The 14,218-nt window shown below is 43.7% G+C and overlaps 1 protein-coding gene across 1 annotated transcript in view; it reads left to right on the top strand.

Moving 5' to 3' along the window:
* Positions 1-439: 439 nt before the first annotated feature.
* LOC126353760 (endoplasmic reticulum resident protein 44) overlaps positions 440-14,218 on the top strand; it is an 83,364-nt gene continuing 69,585 nt past the window's right edge. The window contains exons 1-4 of the mRNA XM_050002822.1: positions 440-623; positions 1,645-1,714; positions 4,641-4,796; positions 5,070-5,254. Coding sequence (XP_049858779.1) covers positions 567-623; positions 1,645-1,714; positions 4,641-4,796; positions 5,070-5,254 — 468 coding nt within the window. The 5' untranslated portion in view covers positions 440-566. The remainder of the gene's footprint in view (positions 624-1,644; positions 1,715-4,640; positions 4,797-5,069; positions 5,255-14,218) is intronic.

Raw genomic sequence — 14,218 nt, 5'->3', positions numbered from 1 at the left:
ATCGCGCCGAACTCACAGTTTAAGTTATTGGCCGCTTGGGGCGCTGCTGGCGCTGTAGGCAACAAAATCGAGGCGAAGTGTCGCGACTGTTATGTTAGACTGTGGTATTGAGCTAACTGATTCTCGAAACTTAAATGTAAAATGTTCTGTAGACGAATAAACAATAAACTAAGTTAAACACATTCTTCATAAGACATTCGTCCAGCGGTCTTTATATGGCCTTCGTTCTCGTATCTGACAGTACTTCTCATTTGGTTACATGGAGAACACAAAAGCAAATAATGGTGTTGGAAACCTTCATTATGATGTAGTTTATTTTATATTCGGAGTTAATTAATTTTAAGTTACATATATACCCAGATTTTTATAAATGTTTCATTTCTAATATTTTATTATTCAATTAGAGACACAGCATCTTTGTGCAGGGTTACCACAACCCATTGCGTAGGAAGCTACGTACTACACAGGTTAGCCACATATTTAGTTATATCTGTGGCGTGGAAGTCGTGCCCTGTGAATGTAGATGAAAGTGCAAAGCCGGTTTACGTATTTAATTTAGGAAAAAAATGAACTTATCTTTAGCAAAAAACGGCATCGGATTTACACTTCTCTACCACATAATAGTAAGTTAAAACGTCATTTGTTAAATGCCAGCAAATTAGTGTAGCATGTTGTTGACACATTATAAATAATGTGCCACGACACAAGCATATCAGCAGCGAATAAGTGGTTTCGTATGTCATGAAGTGCAGAGCTACATTTGAACAGCATTTAGTACATATTTTCATCGTATACTTATCAATTTAATATTTGCTTCAAATAGTTCCGAGTGAACGTGTCTTTGCAGCAGTGCATTACCTGGCGTCTAGTTTGGTGGACAGTAATAAAAATAGTTTGTTTACGTTGTGACTGTTTCAGTAATTTGTATGCCACACGACAGATATCTTCCGTAATGGGTACTATATAAGAGCAGAATGTGTTATTGATTCCTATAAATACTGATGTTTACATTTGGGAAAACAGGTATATTATGTAGCAAATAAGCAAAATCCGAAGAACAGCATCATCATGGAGGAATTTTTCGGTTTATAGTTTTTGAAAAGACTTATCAGAGTTGCATATTTTAAATAGGAACAGTGGTATTCATGTGGTGGGGAAGTCCATACTGCCGTTCTTTAACAGAACTGCTTCGTTTCACAACGGCCGTTGCAGTGTTGCTGTAGAATGCATTAATAGGATGTAGTTTTACGTCTTGAGAGGCACGCATTAAGATAAAACCAGGCGTCCCTTCAGTTGTGTGAAAGGGTTTAAATTAGGGCCTAGTATAATATCGTTCAGGCGTTAGATAAAAATGTAGCCAGTTGTTACATGGGATTAAATGCTTTTATATAAAAGTTAATTTGGTGAACCGAAGTAAACTTTAGTGGAGATGATCAAACTGGAAGCTGAGTAGTGACATTAACATACTACATAACCACTGCATAGAGTGATGTGCGTTTTCTATTTTTTCCGCGTCATTTAGTTCGAAAATCATAGAGGATTAAACACTTACATACAATATTTCCATTTACACTTCCCTCACCCTATAATCTGTAAATTTATTTGTGATCTGTGCTCAGGTGTTATCTTTTCTTTGTTTGGCAGGTTGGCCTATTTGGTCTTGCTGACAGTGGCGCTCTACAACTTACACAGGCCAATTTAGACATAACATTAGGTAAATTGCATTTTTATAATTACTTTTGTTTTTCTGTGTGTGTAATTGAAAGTTTTCAAAAATGTTATAGCACTGTTTGAGACTGACTGCTCATCACAAATATCCAAAGATTATTTATATAGTTAATCATTTACTTGTGAGAGATACTGGTAAAGTCAGACAGTAAAGATTAATTTTACTGCTGTTGGCAGTAATTATTAAGTTATGTTACATGGTCAAAACCAAACATTGTTCCTCTCTTTGAACTAATGTTGACTCAAACAGAAAATGTGTTTTTTGTGTACATTTAACCATTTTCAGAGAAAATTCTGTGGCATACCAATTTATCATTATTCAGAAAATATTTTTTTTTTTTTTTTTAATTTTAACCACATCAATTTGTTCTTTGAAAATACAAAAGTAGTTATGGATAAGAAGTTGATGCACTGTAATAAAGTGTAGATTGACAAGTCTGTTTAGCAACAATTAGTAATAGCAGAAAGTTTCTTCTTTGCAAAGGACATTCCTAGCAACACTTCATTAAAGAAATATTGGTAGAAAGGAACACTTAAGGTGCCTGCTAAAACAAGAATTTGGTATTGGAAATGAACATTCCAAGGAGCACACTATGCCAAATAAAATTTTACCAAAGTACATTTTACTTTCTAAGACAAAAAAGTGCTTATGCTGCAAAGGGAAAAAAGTTAATGTATAAGATGTTTTGAATTAATTTGGCTGAAGAGGAGATATGCCATAATAGTCCTGTTGCAATTCTGTGAGTCAGATGTATTCTGTGATTTGCTTAGCCTATCTACATCTACATATATCCTGCCATTTATTATAAGTGCAGAGGATTTTCTAAAATTATTCTGACACGTTGCTGTCAGGTGCCTAGAGTGCATTCTTGTTATAGTTTTATTAAAACATATCATGTGCATTCCAGAAATTTTGCATATGTCTGTCACCATGTTAATAGCATTGCAGGATACCAAAATTTACCCATCTGCCAAGAGTTTTACTTGTGAAATTAGTAACAATTTTAATTAATGGTGTGGCTATTACTGTTGATAATCATAAGTATGTAATGTACTTTTCCTCTGCCTATATCCCAGTAAGATCGTATGGTGACATGTACTGCCACCGAGCGAGGTGGAACGGTGGTTAGCTCACTGGATTGATATTCAGCAGAACGACGGTTCAAACTTGCGTCTGGCCATCCTGATTTAGGTTTTCCATAATTTCCCTAAATTGCTTCAGGCAAAGGCTGGAATGGTTCATCTGAAAGGGCACAGCAGATTTCCTACCCCATCCTTCCCTAATCCAATGGGATTGATGACCTCGCTGTTTGGTCCTCTCTCCCCGATCCACCAACCGATCGACATGTACTGCTACGAAGTCATTGGATTGTAATTCAGATGAACTTAAGATGGTATTTATAACCGAAATGTAGATATGAAAGAGTAATAAAACCTAATGGAATTGCAACTGATTCCTGTGTGTGTCTCTCCTTCCTGAGAGTATGCAGTTACTGTGCACAACAGTTCCTTAGGGAATCAATGTTGGTTAAGTCTTGATAAAGCTTTCACGTTTACATAAGACACAGGTGGTATCATAAGAAGAGATGCTTCGGTTTTGTGTTATTAAGCATCATAACTTTGCCAATACATCACACACTAAACTTAAAGCCTGTTTTGCTTAAGTGATAGTTCTGAATTTTGTCAAATTGAAGTGTTTTCTATACGAAGATGACATCATGAAATCTTTTATTGGTGTGTCTGGCACAGTCTGATATTTTACTTTTAAATAAATATCAATACCATTGTTTTGGATGGCACTGATCACTGATGGCAGTTTCCATATAAAAAGGCAGCTCATTTGAGGAAAGAACAACACATCTTGTATTCTAAAACTAGACTGTCAGTGAATTAATCATATCAAGTTTTAAAGTGTCTGTTCTTCAGAGCACACAAATGCAGCACATTGTTTTCAGCATCTCATTAGCCCTTTAACTACTCTGGACGTGTTAACGCATACCTTTGTACCTGTCCCTGTGTGCTCTGAATGTGTTTACACTTACCACCAGTCCTCCTACCTGGTACTCTGAACATGTCTAAGTGTGGACACGATCAGAGTGCCAGGTAGAAGGACTGGTAGTAAGTGTAAACACATTCAGAGCATGCAGGGACAGGTACAAAGGCGCGCGTCCAGAGCAGTTAAAGGGTCAATGCTTGGCTTTATTCAGTCCACTATTCGACATATATGCTTTTTCATCATATTTAATGTCCCACCTGCAAAAAATTATTATATAGGCTACTAGAAATGTTAGGATGGAAAAAATAACCAAAATTAAAACCAATTCACTATCAGACAAATGATGGCTAAGTCTCTCTCTCTCTCTCTCTCTCTCTCTCTCTCTCTCTCTCTCTCTCTCTCTCTGTGTGTGTGTGTGTGTGTGTGTGTGTGTGTGTGTGTGTGTGTTTTTAATTCCCCCCCCCCCCACGGTGCTTTGTTAGACATGGTCCTGGGGCTCCCTTCCAACAACTGAACTGGACCTACAATATAACATGAACTGCAAACCATGGTTGTAGTCACCATTTTTTGCATTAACTAACATTACCAGGCATGAAAGGAGTTCTAAGTGATGGATAAAAATCTTAGGACTGACCAGTCCCTAGACTCGAGATTTCTGGATTTACAGTTTGGCGCTTAACACCTTAACCACCAAGCCACACAAAAGCATATAATTAGAAGACCCTATTAATTTTTTTAATATGCAACTATTTAGCTTTAGAGAAACCATCAGAGGTTTTTAAGTGGTTAGAGACTGCACAGAAACAAAATTGAATCAGAGATTCATATAACTGCAGATGATCAGTTAATGGTAGATTACAGTACAATAGATTTGTGGTGTTTGTTGATAATGTAACAGTTGCTTTATTTTTTTCAGCTTCCAATGAGTTGGTTCTCATCAATTTTTATGCAGATTGGTGCCGTTTCAGTAACATGCTGGCACCAATATTTGATGATGCTGCAGATAAAGTAGCTGCAGAGTTTCCAGAACCTGGACAGGTTGTAATGGGAAAAGTTGACTGTGATAGAGAAGGTATTTCTGAGTAATGGCGTTAAATTTTTTTTGGCCATGTTGAGTAATGCTACTTGAATGTGTGTGGAAACTAAGTGTTACATATGGTGACTATAAAATAAAATAAATTAGTTCATAACACATTTTTACTTGGAGTTGTAATATTTTATAGCTTTTTAGGCATGTAATGTTTTTGCAGTCTATTATTTTGTGTGTGTGTGTGTGTGTGTGTGTGTGTGTGTGTGTGTGTTTTCCGGTGATGGTAGAAACATTTTTTTTTTCTTTCTGTTGTAGGTGCAGTTGCATCAAGATTTCACATTACAAAATATCCAACACTAAAAGTAATTCGTAATGGCCAGCCCACCAAAAGAGAATACAGAGGGCAGAGATCGACAGAGGCATTTGTTTCTTATATTAAGAAACAACTTGCTGATCCAGTCATAGAGTTCAAAAGCTTGAAGGACCTCCAGGACTTAGACGTATGTGTGATAGATGTTTTCATTTTGTTACATGCTTGCTGTTCTTGGTTTCATGGTTATTTTGAGAACTACTGGTTGCTGTAATGTCTCTTTTGGTTTCTGGAAGATATGTTAAAAAGAGATTTCTGTGATGTTGGTGAAACAGCATTTGTTCACAGTTAAGTACTGTACTAAGATAAATTGTTAGGGCATGAAAGCTTCCTTCTCAACATTTACTCAATATGTTTCCATAAAAAAATTTGATTTTCTGAAATTCTCAAAGTAGGTAAAATGTTGTGCACTTTTAACTACTTAAGTTTGCCACGGTAGCTGTCTTTAGATTATAGTATACTTTTTGTGCAGTTTTTCTTAAGCTTTCTCCATTTATTCTCATGCAGTTGTACTGTTGAGAGCAATGGACTGAAACACATAACAAGATAGTAATTCATTTAGTAAATTTTGGTCCACTGCATTGTTCTTCTCATGCTTATATATACATAACAGCCATGGAGCTTGGGACCCATTAAGGTAAAGTTTCATTGGTGCCTTATCTTGGGCAATTGCAAAATACTTCTATTAAAAAATGCCTGTAAGGAAGTCATTTCAGAGTAACAACAAAATAACCAGAAGCAGTACAACTACACAACAAAGAAAGGAGGAGGACTTGTAGGTTTATAAGCTATGTAAGTGACAGACATAAAATGGTTTTTGACCTGCAACCAAATTGGGGTGTGTGATGTATTCTGTCCAGGAAGAGACTGAGAATATTATCCTGTACCATCTTTTCACTCTCATCCTACATAGCATTTTCCAGTCACTCCCTGTTCTGGTTACTAGCAGTAATGAAGCTTGTTTCACATGGGGTGCTGCCTGTTTTTGACATCGGGGAAAAATTGGTACACCCAGGATTTATTACTCTTTCTTGTCAATGTTGTATTTACTGTTTCCATTGACACCCTTAATGGGTGCTACAGTAACAAAATAACTGTTGATAAATGTGGAACACACACACACACAGTTCCTGGCAGCTGAAGCCAGACTGCTAACAGCACCACATGATGGGAGGGGAAACTGGGTGCAGGGGGGGGGGGATAGCAGAGTAGGGGGGGGGGGAGAAGAGAAGGGGGTAATGGAAAAAGAGAGAAGTAAAACAACTGGTTGCATTGGTGGAATAGAGGGCTGTGTCATACTTGAGTGGGAACAGGGAAGGGGCTAAATGGGTGAGGACAATGACTAACGAAGGTTGAGACCAGGAGGTTCTGGTAACATTGGATATATAGCAGGGAGAATTCCCATTTGTGCAGTTCAGAAAAGCCTTCGTTGGTGGGAAGGAACCAGGTGGTGCAGGCAGTGAAGTAGTCATTGAAGTGAAGAACGTTGTGTTGGGGAGCATATCCAACAACAGGGTGGTCTCCCCCCACCCAGGGAGCTTGTCGCTTTTTGGTGGGTTTTTGCTTGGCTACCAGCCTTTGCAGCATCTTTTCCCTGCTGTGCTGCACGTCTAGCATCTAGCTATGCTTTTTCTGTTACCTTGGGAACATGTCTGGGGTGTTTTCGGAAATGTTCCGCATTTTCCATAGCTGACAAAAGAACAATCTTCACGACTGTTTTTCATTTCTTTTTTTTTCCTTTCTTTGTTCATCTTCTCCTATCCTTCCTCTGCTTTGACATTTGAGACTCCTCTTTTTCTTCTTCCTCCTTGTGTGCTCCTGAAGGCAGCCCACACGTCTGACACATAACAGGTGACTGGATAATGTGTAATTGCCAGCCCTGGGGTGACAGGCATGGATCACACATACCCCCTGATACAGGCCATGTCCGAGGGGGGGGGGGGCGGAGAAGGAGGAGATTCCCTGAGCTGCTATCTTCCCAAATTGCAAATTTGGTCCCCCTGCCAGGTGTTTCGGGAGGTGTGAACAATCCCCCAAGACATGTGACCCCCCCCCCCCCCCCCCGTGAAGGGTCCCCAGTTGTAAAGAATGAGCAATCGGAGACACTGGCAATTATGGGGGATTTTCTGGCAATGAGCCACTCATCATCTATGCAGTCTACATCTACCAAACATAAACGGAATGAAGCTCCTGATTCAAAGACCCTCCCAACTGCACCATGGTTCCTCGTGGTTTCACGTACTGAAGACGGGCAGTCTAATTCAGAAAGATGCTGATGCAATTGCCGGCCATGTGAAATCCTGCTCTCATTTACACAATGGCACTCTGCTTTTGGAGACTACTTCTGATTCTCATGAACAATAACTGCTTGCCACTTCGCTTCTCTCGTTTCTACTAGTGTCATCATTTCAACCACATTCGAATGGCACCCGGACTATTGTGTAATCTGTGGTAGGCATGAACATAGAGTTGTTCGCCCCCTTGTCCCCACTGTATCAACTGCAATGACTACCATGCTGCTGCCTCTCAAGATTGTACCATGTATCTTGAGAGGGGGCCATCCAGGAGATCTGGATAAAGGAAAAAGTGCCTTAGCCAGTCACTTGCAAGTTATTGGCTAGTTGCAAACCCTGTGTTCTACTGTCTGGCACTTGGAGTACTCTTCTTGCTGCATGTTGCTCCATGAAGGACATGGCCACGCAGACATGCGATCTCAAATTCAGCACTGAGGTTGTGAAATCACCCAGTGTCATGGTAGCTCATTCAGCTGTGCAACAAGCCACCAAACATTCTCCTCCCTGGGGGGAAGTCACCTGCTGCCAGGTTGGAAAGGACAGAAGGAATACTCTTGCGAAGACTTCCTACATCCCTCTATCCAACAAGCATGTTAGTTTTCTTCTGCCAGCCAGAAAGGATCCAGAAGTCAAACAAAGGTAAAGAGTCTTCTCCTTTGCCGACTTGAAGATCCTATTCGACGGTGTCGCCACATGATGCCCTTGCCCGGCTGACCTCCGTGCACCACCAACCGTTTTTTTTTCCCCTGGTCTCTGCAAGCCAACAGAAGAAGAATGCCGACACTTCTGTAGACCTCATGGTGCAGGATCGTCCTGCCTATATGCCCTGTAGCAGCAAGCCTTTGAAGACACACTCTCAATAGTTGCCAAGGTGATGCCCCTTCATTTTTCCCCCAGGGAGGCTTGCTACTCTTTGGCATGTTAGTGCTTGGCTACCACGGGGTCCCAGCCTTTGCAGCATCTTTTCCATTCTGTGCTGTATGTCTCTCCTCATGCTATTCTTTTTCCTGTCCCATGGGGAACATGTCTGGGGTGTTAATGGGAATGTTCTGGATTGTCTGACACTGACATAAGAACATTCTCACCACTGTTTCCGTTACCTTTTCCTTTCCTCGTCTCCCTTCTCCTCTCGTTCCTCTGTTTTGGCGTTTGAGGTTCCTCTCTTTCTTCTTACTCCCTGTCTGCTCCTGAAGGCCAGCGCACACATCTGATGTGTAACAGGTGACTGGGTAACGTGTAATTTTCCAGCCCTGGGTCGACAGGTAGGGTTCGCATGTACCCCCTGGTATAGGGCAGGCTCAGGGAAAGGTGATTGCCTGAGCTGCAGCCTTCCCAAATTGCTGATTGGTCCCTCTGTCAGGTGTTCGGGAAGTGTAACCTGAGGTGTGAACAATCACTTAAGTTGGGTGCACCATCGGAGACGCTGGCAATTATGGAGGAGTTTCCTGCAATGTGTCAATCATCTACACAATCAACGTCTATGAAACGTAAACGTAATGAGGCTAATGATTCAAAGACCCTTTCCATTGCACCACAGTTCCTTTCTGTCTCGCATACTGAAGACGGTCAGTCCTACTCCATGGTAAATCTATTTATTATTCAGAAAGGTGTTGATGCAATTGCCAGTGCTGAGAAACCCTTCTCTCATTTACGGAATTGCTTTTGGACACTACTTGTGATTCTCAAGCACAACTACTGCCTGTCGCCTTGCTTCTCCATGGCTACCCTGCTCGTGTTGAGGCCAATAGAACTTTGATTTCTTCCCTTGGTGTTATTTACACTAGGCTGCTCAACAGCCTAACTGAGGCCGAAATCCAATCTTACCTCTCCGATCAGGGTGTCATTGCCTTCCATTGTGTAATGAAAAAGGTAGATTCCTCCTTAATGCCCACCTGCAATCTTTGTCTCACCTTTGATACAGTGGGGATTCCGTCCAAGATCAAAGCAGGCTATGAAATTATCACAGTGCGGCCGTACATTCCAAACCCGATGCACTGCTACCAGGGTCATCGCTTCACCCACACTAGTTTGTCTTGTTGACACCCTGCCAAATGTGAAGCCTGTGTTACGGATGCTCATGAGGGCAATTGTCTGCCTCCTTCTCTCCACTGTATCAACTGCATTGGCGGCCATGCCACCTCCTCTCAGGATCGTCTCGTGTCTCTTGATGAGCAGACTGTCCAAGAGATCCGGATAAAGGAAAAAGTGCCTTACCTAGTCGCTTGCAAGTTATTGACTTGTAGAAAACCCTGTGTTCTCCCATCTGGCACCTATAGTTCTGTTGTTGTTACCCCTCGCTCCATGAAGCATGTAGCCACACAGACATGCGGTCTCCAATTTGGCTCTTGAGATTGTGAAATCGTTCATTGTCAAGGTAGCATTGCCATCCCTCCATTCACCTGTGCAACAAGCCATCAGACTCTCACCTCAAGGGGTGAAGCCACCAGCTACACAACTGGTAGGCTGGAAAGGACAGGAGGAGTACTCCCTTGAAGATTTCCTGCTTCCCTCCAGCCCATAGAACTTTGAATTCTTGCCGTGATGTTATCTACACAAGGCTGCTTGACGGTCTAACCCAGGCCGAAATCCAATCTTACCTCACTGACCCTAATCTCCCTCTAACCTAAAAGGCTTCCAGAAGTCCACCAAAGGTAAACAGTCTTCTCCTTCACCGACTCGAAGATCCTGTTTGATAGTGTTGCCACATATACGTTAGCCCGTCTGGCCTCCATGTCGCCAGTGCCCACCACCAACCATTTTTCAGTGTTGGATTCCACAGACCAACCACACAAGCAAGCCAACACTTCTGTGGACCCCATGGAGGAGGATCCTCCTGCTCCTGTGCCATTTAGTAGTAGCGACTCTTCACAGGCTGTCACTTGGCAGCTGCCGAGGTGACACCCCTACATCTCTTCCTCATCATGACTTTCCTCCAATGGGACATTTGTGGCCTTTGGTCCCACAAAGAGGATTTATGGCTGCTTTTAGCATTGCAGTGTCCCCCTATACTCTGCTTTCAGAAAACGAAATTGCACCCTCACGACTGCTTTGAGCTTCCACATTTCTTACCGGTTCATCTTAACCTTCCCACTGAGGTTGGCATTCCATCTCATGGGCTCATCGTGCTACTCATACAGGTTGACATTCATAGTCAACCTATCTCTCTGACTACCCATCTTAAAGCTGTTGCAATTCACATTTTTCTTCCCCACCTGACTTTTCTCTCTGTATCGTTTGTCCCTTCGTCATTTAATGTCACCGCGGCAGGCTTCCTTCAGCTTATTGGGCAGCTGCCTCGACCATTTTTGTTACTTGGTAACTTTAATGCGCATCATCCCCTCTGGCGTTCTCCCAGGACCTGTCAAAGAGCCCCCTGCGGGTCCGGGGGTTAGAACAGGACCGAGGTATTCCTGCCTGTCGTATGAGGCGACTGAAAGGAGTTCAGTCCCCATTCTGTGGTTTGACCTGCTACTTTCAGTATTCTACAGAAGTGCGGGCCATATGGGGAAGGACGCCTTATGTGGTGCACGAGTTATCCATAGTGCCCTTAGATTCGATCTACTGATTCTCTTGTCACAGCTTTGCATTTCCACCTGCAGTTCATTTATTTGGGCAAGGACACATTCCGGGGTATGTCATCTTGTTCCGTTGTCTCCTATCCTCTTTCGCCCCATGACAATATTGGATTTCTCTGCACCCATTATCCAGCATGGTAAGCACCCCGTTGTGGTGGGGCCGTCATGTACCAATTTGGTGGTAGCCCCCTGACAACACAGAGATCGCACTGCTGATGCCTGAGCCATAAACTCCCCATGTATGCCAAGGAGTAGATGCCTTGTCTTGCTGGGGCATCGGGACTCCCAGCAACGGCCATCATGCCAATTGGCCTTTGCTGTGGCTGGGTAGTACCCGTGAGGAGAGCCCCTGATCGGAGTGGGTGGCATCAGGGCAAATGACCCGCAATGAAGCAAACTAAATCTTCTTTTTCTGGTGACTGTATGGCACCAGCAGTCTCTAAGAGTGGCAAGATAGGTTACAATGCCTACAGGTATGACCCTAAATAATTTCCCCTCCCTCGCTACACCATGGAAGGAACGTAGAGCTACAGAACGGAGAGGGCCATATTCGCCATGGTTTTTAGTCTGTAGCAGAACCGATGGGTACTCTTTTCTATCTACAAGGCCTCAGTTTTTCGTTAAACACCTTGAGGATAAGTCTGGAGAAGTGACAGTGCTGCCCAAGATGCAAAATAGTGCAGTCTTGATTCAGACAGCATCCCCAGCCCAATCCTGAGCATTACTCGCCTGTGACAAGCTTGGTTATATTCAATTTTCCGTCACTTCCCATAAAAGTCTCAACATGGTCCAGGGGATTATTTTCCATCATAACCTCCTCTTTCAGTCTGAAGACGAGCTCTGTGCCAATTTAGAACGGGGGGGGGGGGGGGGGGTTATTTTCATCTGGCGCCTTTACAGGGGACCCAAAGATAACAGGGTTGCTACCGGTGCCTTCACCTTCTTAGCCTTAGAAGGTGATTCCTTACCTGAAAAGGCCAAGGTGATGGTTTACCACTGTGAAGTTAAACCATACGTCCCTCTCCCCATGCGGTGCTTTAAGTGCTGGAAGTTCGGGCACATCTTCCACTGCATTTCCAGTGCCACATGACAAGGCTGCGGACACCCATTGCACCCATATACTCCCTGTGCACCACCTCCCACATGCATCAACTGTGGAGAGCACCACTCCCCCTGCTCGCCAGACTGCCCAGTACTCCACTGAGTACTATGCTCGAGCCTCTGTGTCGGAGAGCTACCCCCCAGCCTTTCGCACCCTCAAACGGGGGATGGAAGGGAAAGTCCTTTTGTTCACTACACGCTACAGTGAACCCTATAATGCCCCGTTTACAGAGTTGGAGCTCCTCAGCACCCTTGCACATTGCCCCGACACAGCTCCTGGGCCGGATCGGATCCACAGTCAGATGATTAAACATCTCTTATCTGATTAAAAGCAACATCCCATCATCATCATCAACTGGATCTGGCATGATGACGTCTTTCCATTGCAATGGCGGGAGAGAACCATCATTCCAGTGCTCAAACCCGGCTAAAACCCGCTTGATGTGGATAGCTACCGGCCCATCAGTGTCATCAGCTTCCTTTATAAGCTGCTGTAACGTATGGTGTGTCGGCGGTTGGGTTGGGTCCTGGAGTCACGTGGCCTGCTGGCTCCATGTCAGGGCGGCTTCCGCCTGGGTCACTTTACCACTGATAATCTTGTGTGCCTCGAGTCTGCCATCCGAACAGCCTTTTCCAGATGACGATATCTGGTTGCCGTCTTTTATGTCTTACGACACGACCTGGTGACATCATATCCTTGCCACATTGTATGAGTGGAGTGTCTGGGCCCCACTCCCGATTTTTATCCAAAACTTCCTGTCACTCCGTACTTTCCGTGTTAACTCATTGCCTCCCGTAGCTTCCCCCGTATTCAAGAGAATGGGATTCTGCAGGGCTCCATATTGAGTGTGTCTCTATTTTTAGTGGCTATTAATGGTCTAGCAGCAGCTGTAGGGCTGTCGGTCTCTCAGCCCCTGTATGTAAATGACTTCCGCATTTTGTACTGCTCTTCCAATACTGGTATTACTGAGCGGCACCTACAGGGAGCCGTTCACTAGGTTCAGTCATGGTCCCTGGCCCATTTCTTCCAGTTTCAATCGCAAAGTCGTGTGTCATGCTTTTCTGTCAGCATTACACCGTTCATCCAGAACCAGAACTTTACCTTAATGATGATCCATTCACTATAGCGGAGACATACCAGTTCCTAGGACTTGTTTTCGATGCCCAATTGACTTGGATACCTCACCTTCATCAGCTTAAGTGGAATTGCTGGCAGCACCTCAATGCCTGAGCAATACTAACTGGGGTGCAGATCACTGTACATTGCTGCAGCTCTACAAAGCCCTTGTTCAATCGCACCTTGGCTATGGGAGTCTGGTTTGTGGTTCGGCGGTGCCCTCATTGTTGGGTTTACTCGACCCAGTGCACCACTTTGACGTTCGCCTAGCGATGGGATGTTTTAGAACGAGTTTGGTGATCAGTGTCCTGGTGAGGCGGGAGTCCCTCCATTGAAGATTAGACATGCACAACTGCTAGCCAATTACAATGCATACATTCGTAGTCCTCCTGTGCATCTGAATTATTGTCTCCTTTTCCCAACCACTTGGCAGTTTATCTCCCCGCATCAGCGGCCCAGGTCATGGATTACAATTACGGTTCGCGTCTGGTCCCTTCTGTTTGAATTGGAGTCCTTCCCATTACCACCTCTCTTCAAGGTCCATTCACGTACATTTCCATGGTGTACACCTAGGCTGCAGATTCTTCTGCATCTTTCACATGGCCCTAAGGTCTCAGTTAACCCTGCGGCTTTCCGCTATCACTTCATCTCGATTCTCGACTTGTACCGGGGCTATGAAGTGGTTTACACCGATGTCTCGATGGCTGATGGTCACGTAGGCTTTGTGTATGTTCATGGAGGACATATTGAACCGCTCTCCTTGCCAGATGGCTGCATTGGTTCCACTGCAGAGCTAGCGGCCATATCTCATGCTCATGAGCACATCTACCCATGCCCTGGCGAGTCATTTCTCCTGTGTATTGAATCCTTGAGCAGCCTACAAGTTATTGACCAGTGCTACCTTCGCCATCCTGTGGTAGCGTCCATCCAGGAGACCATCTATGCCCTGTAACAGTCCGGTCATTCAGTGGTGTTTGTGTGGACCCCAGTACACGTCAGAAACCCAG

The sequence above is a fragment of the Schistocerca gregaria genome, chromosome 1 (genome assembly GCF_023897955.1).
Source record: "Schistocerca gregaria isolate iqSchGreg1 chromosome 1, iqSchGreg1.2, whole genome shotgun sequence".
Taxonomy (NCBI): domain Eukaryota; kingdom Metazoa; phylum Arthropoda; class Insecta; order Orthoptera; family Acrididae; genus Schistocerca; species Schistocerca gregaria.
The sequence above is the reverse complement of the archived record's forward strand: the minus strand, read 5'-3'. Positions and strand labels throughout refer to the sequence as shown.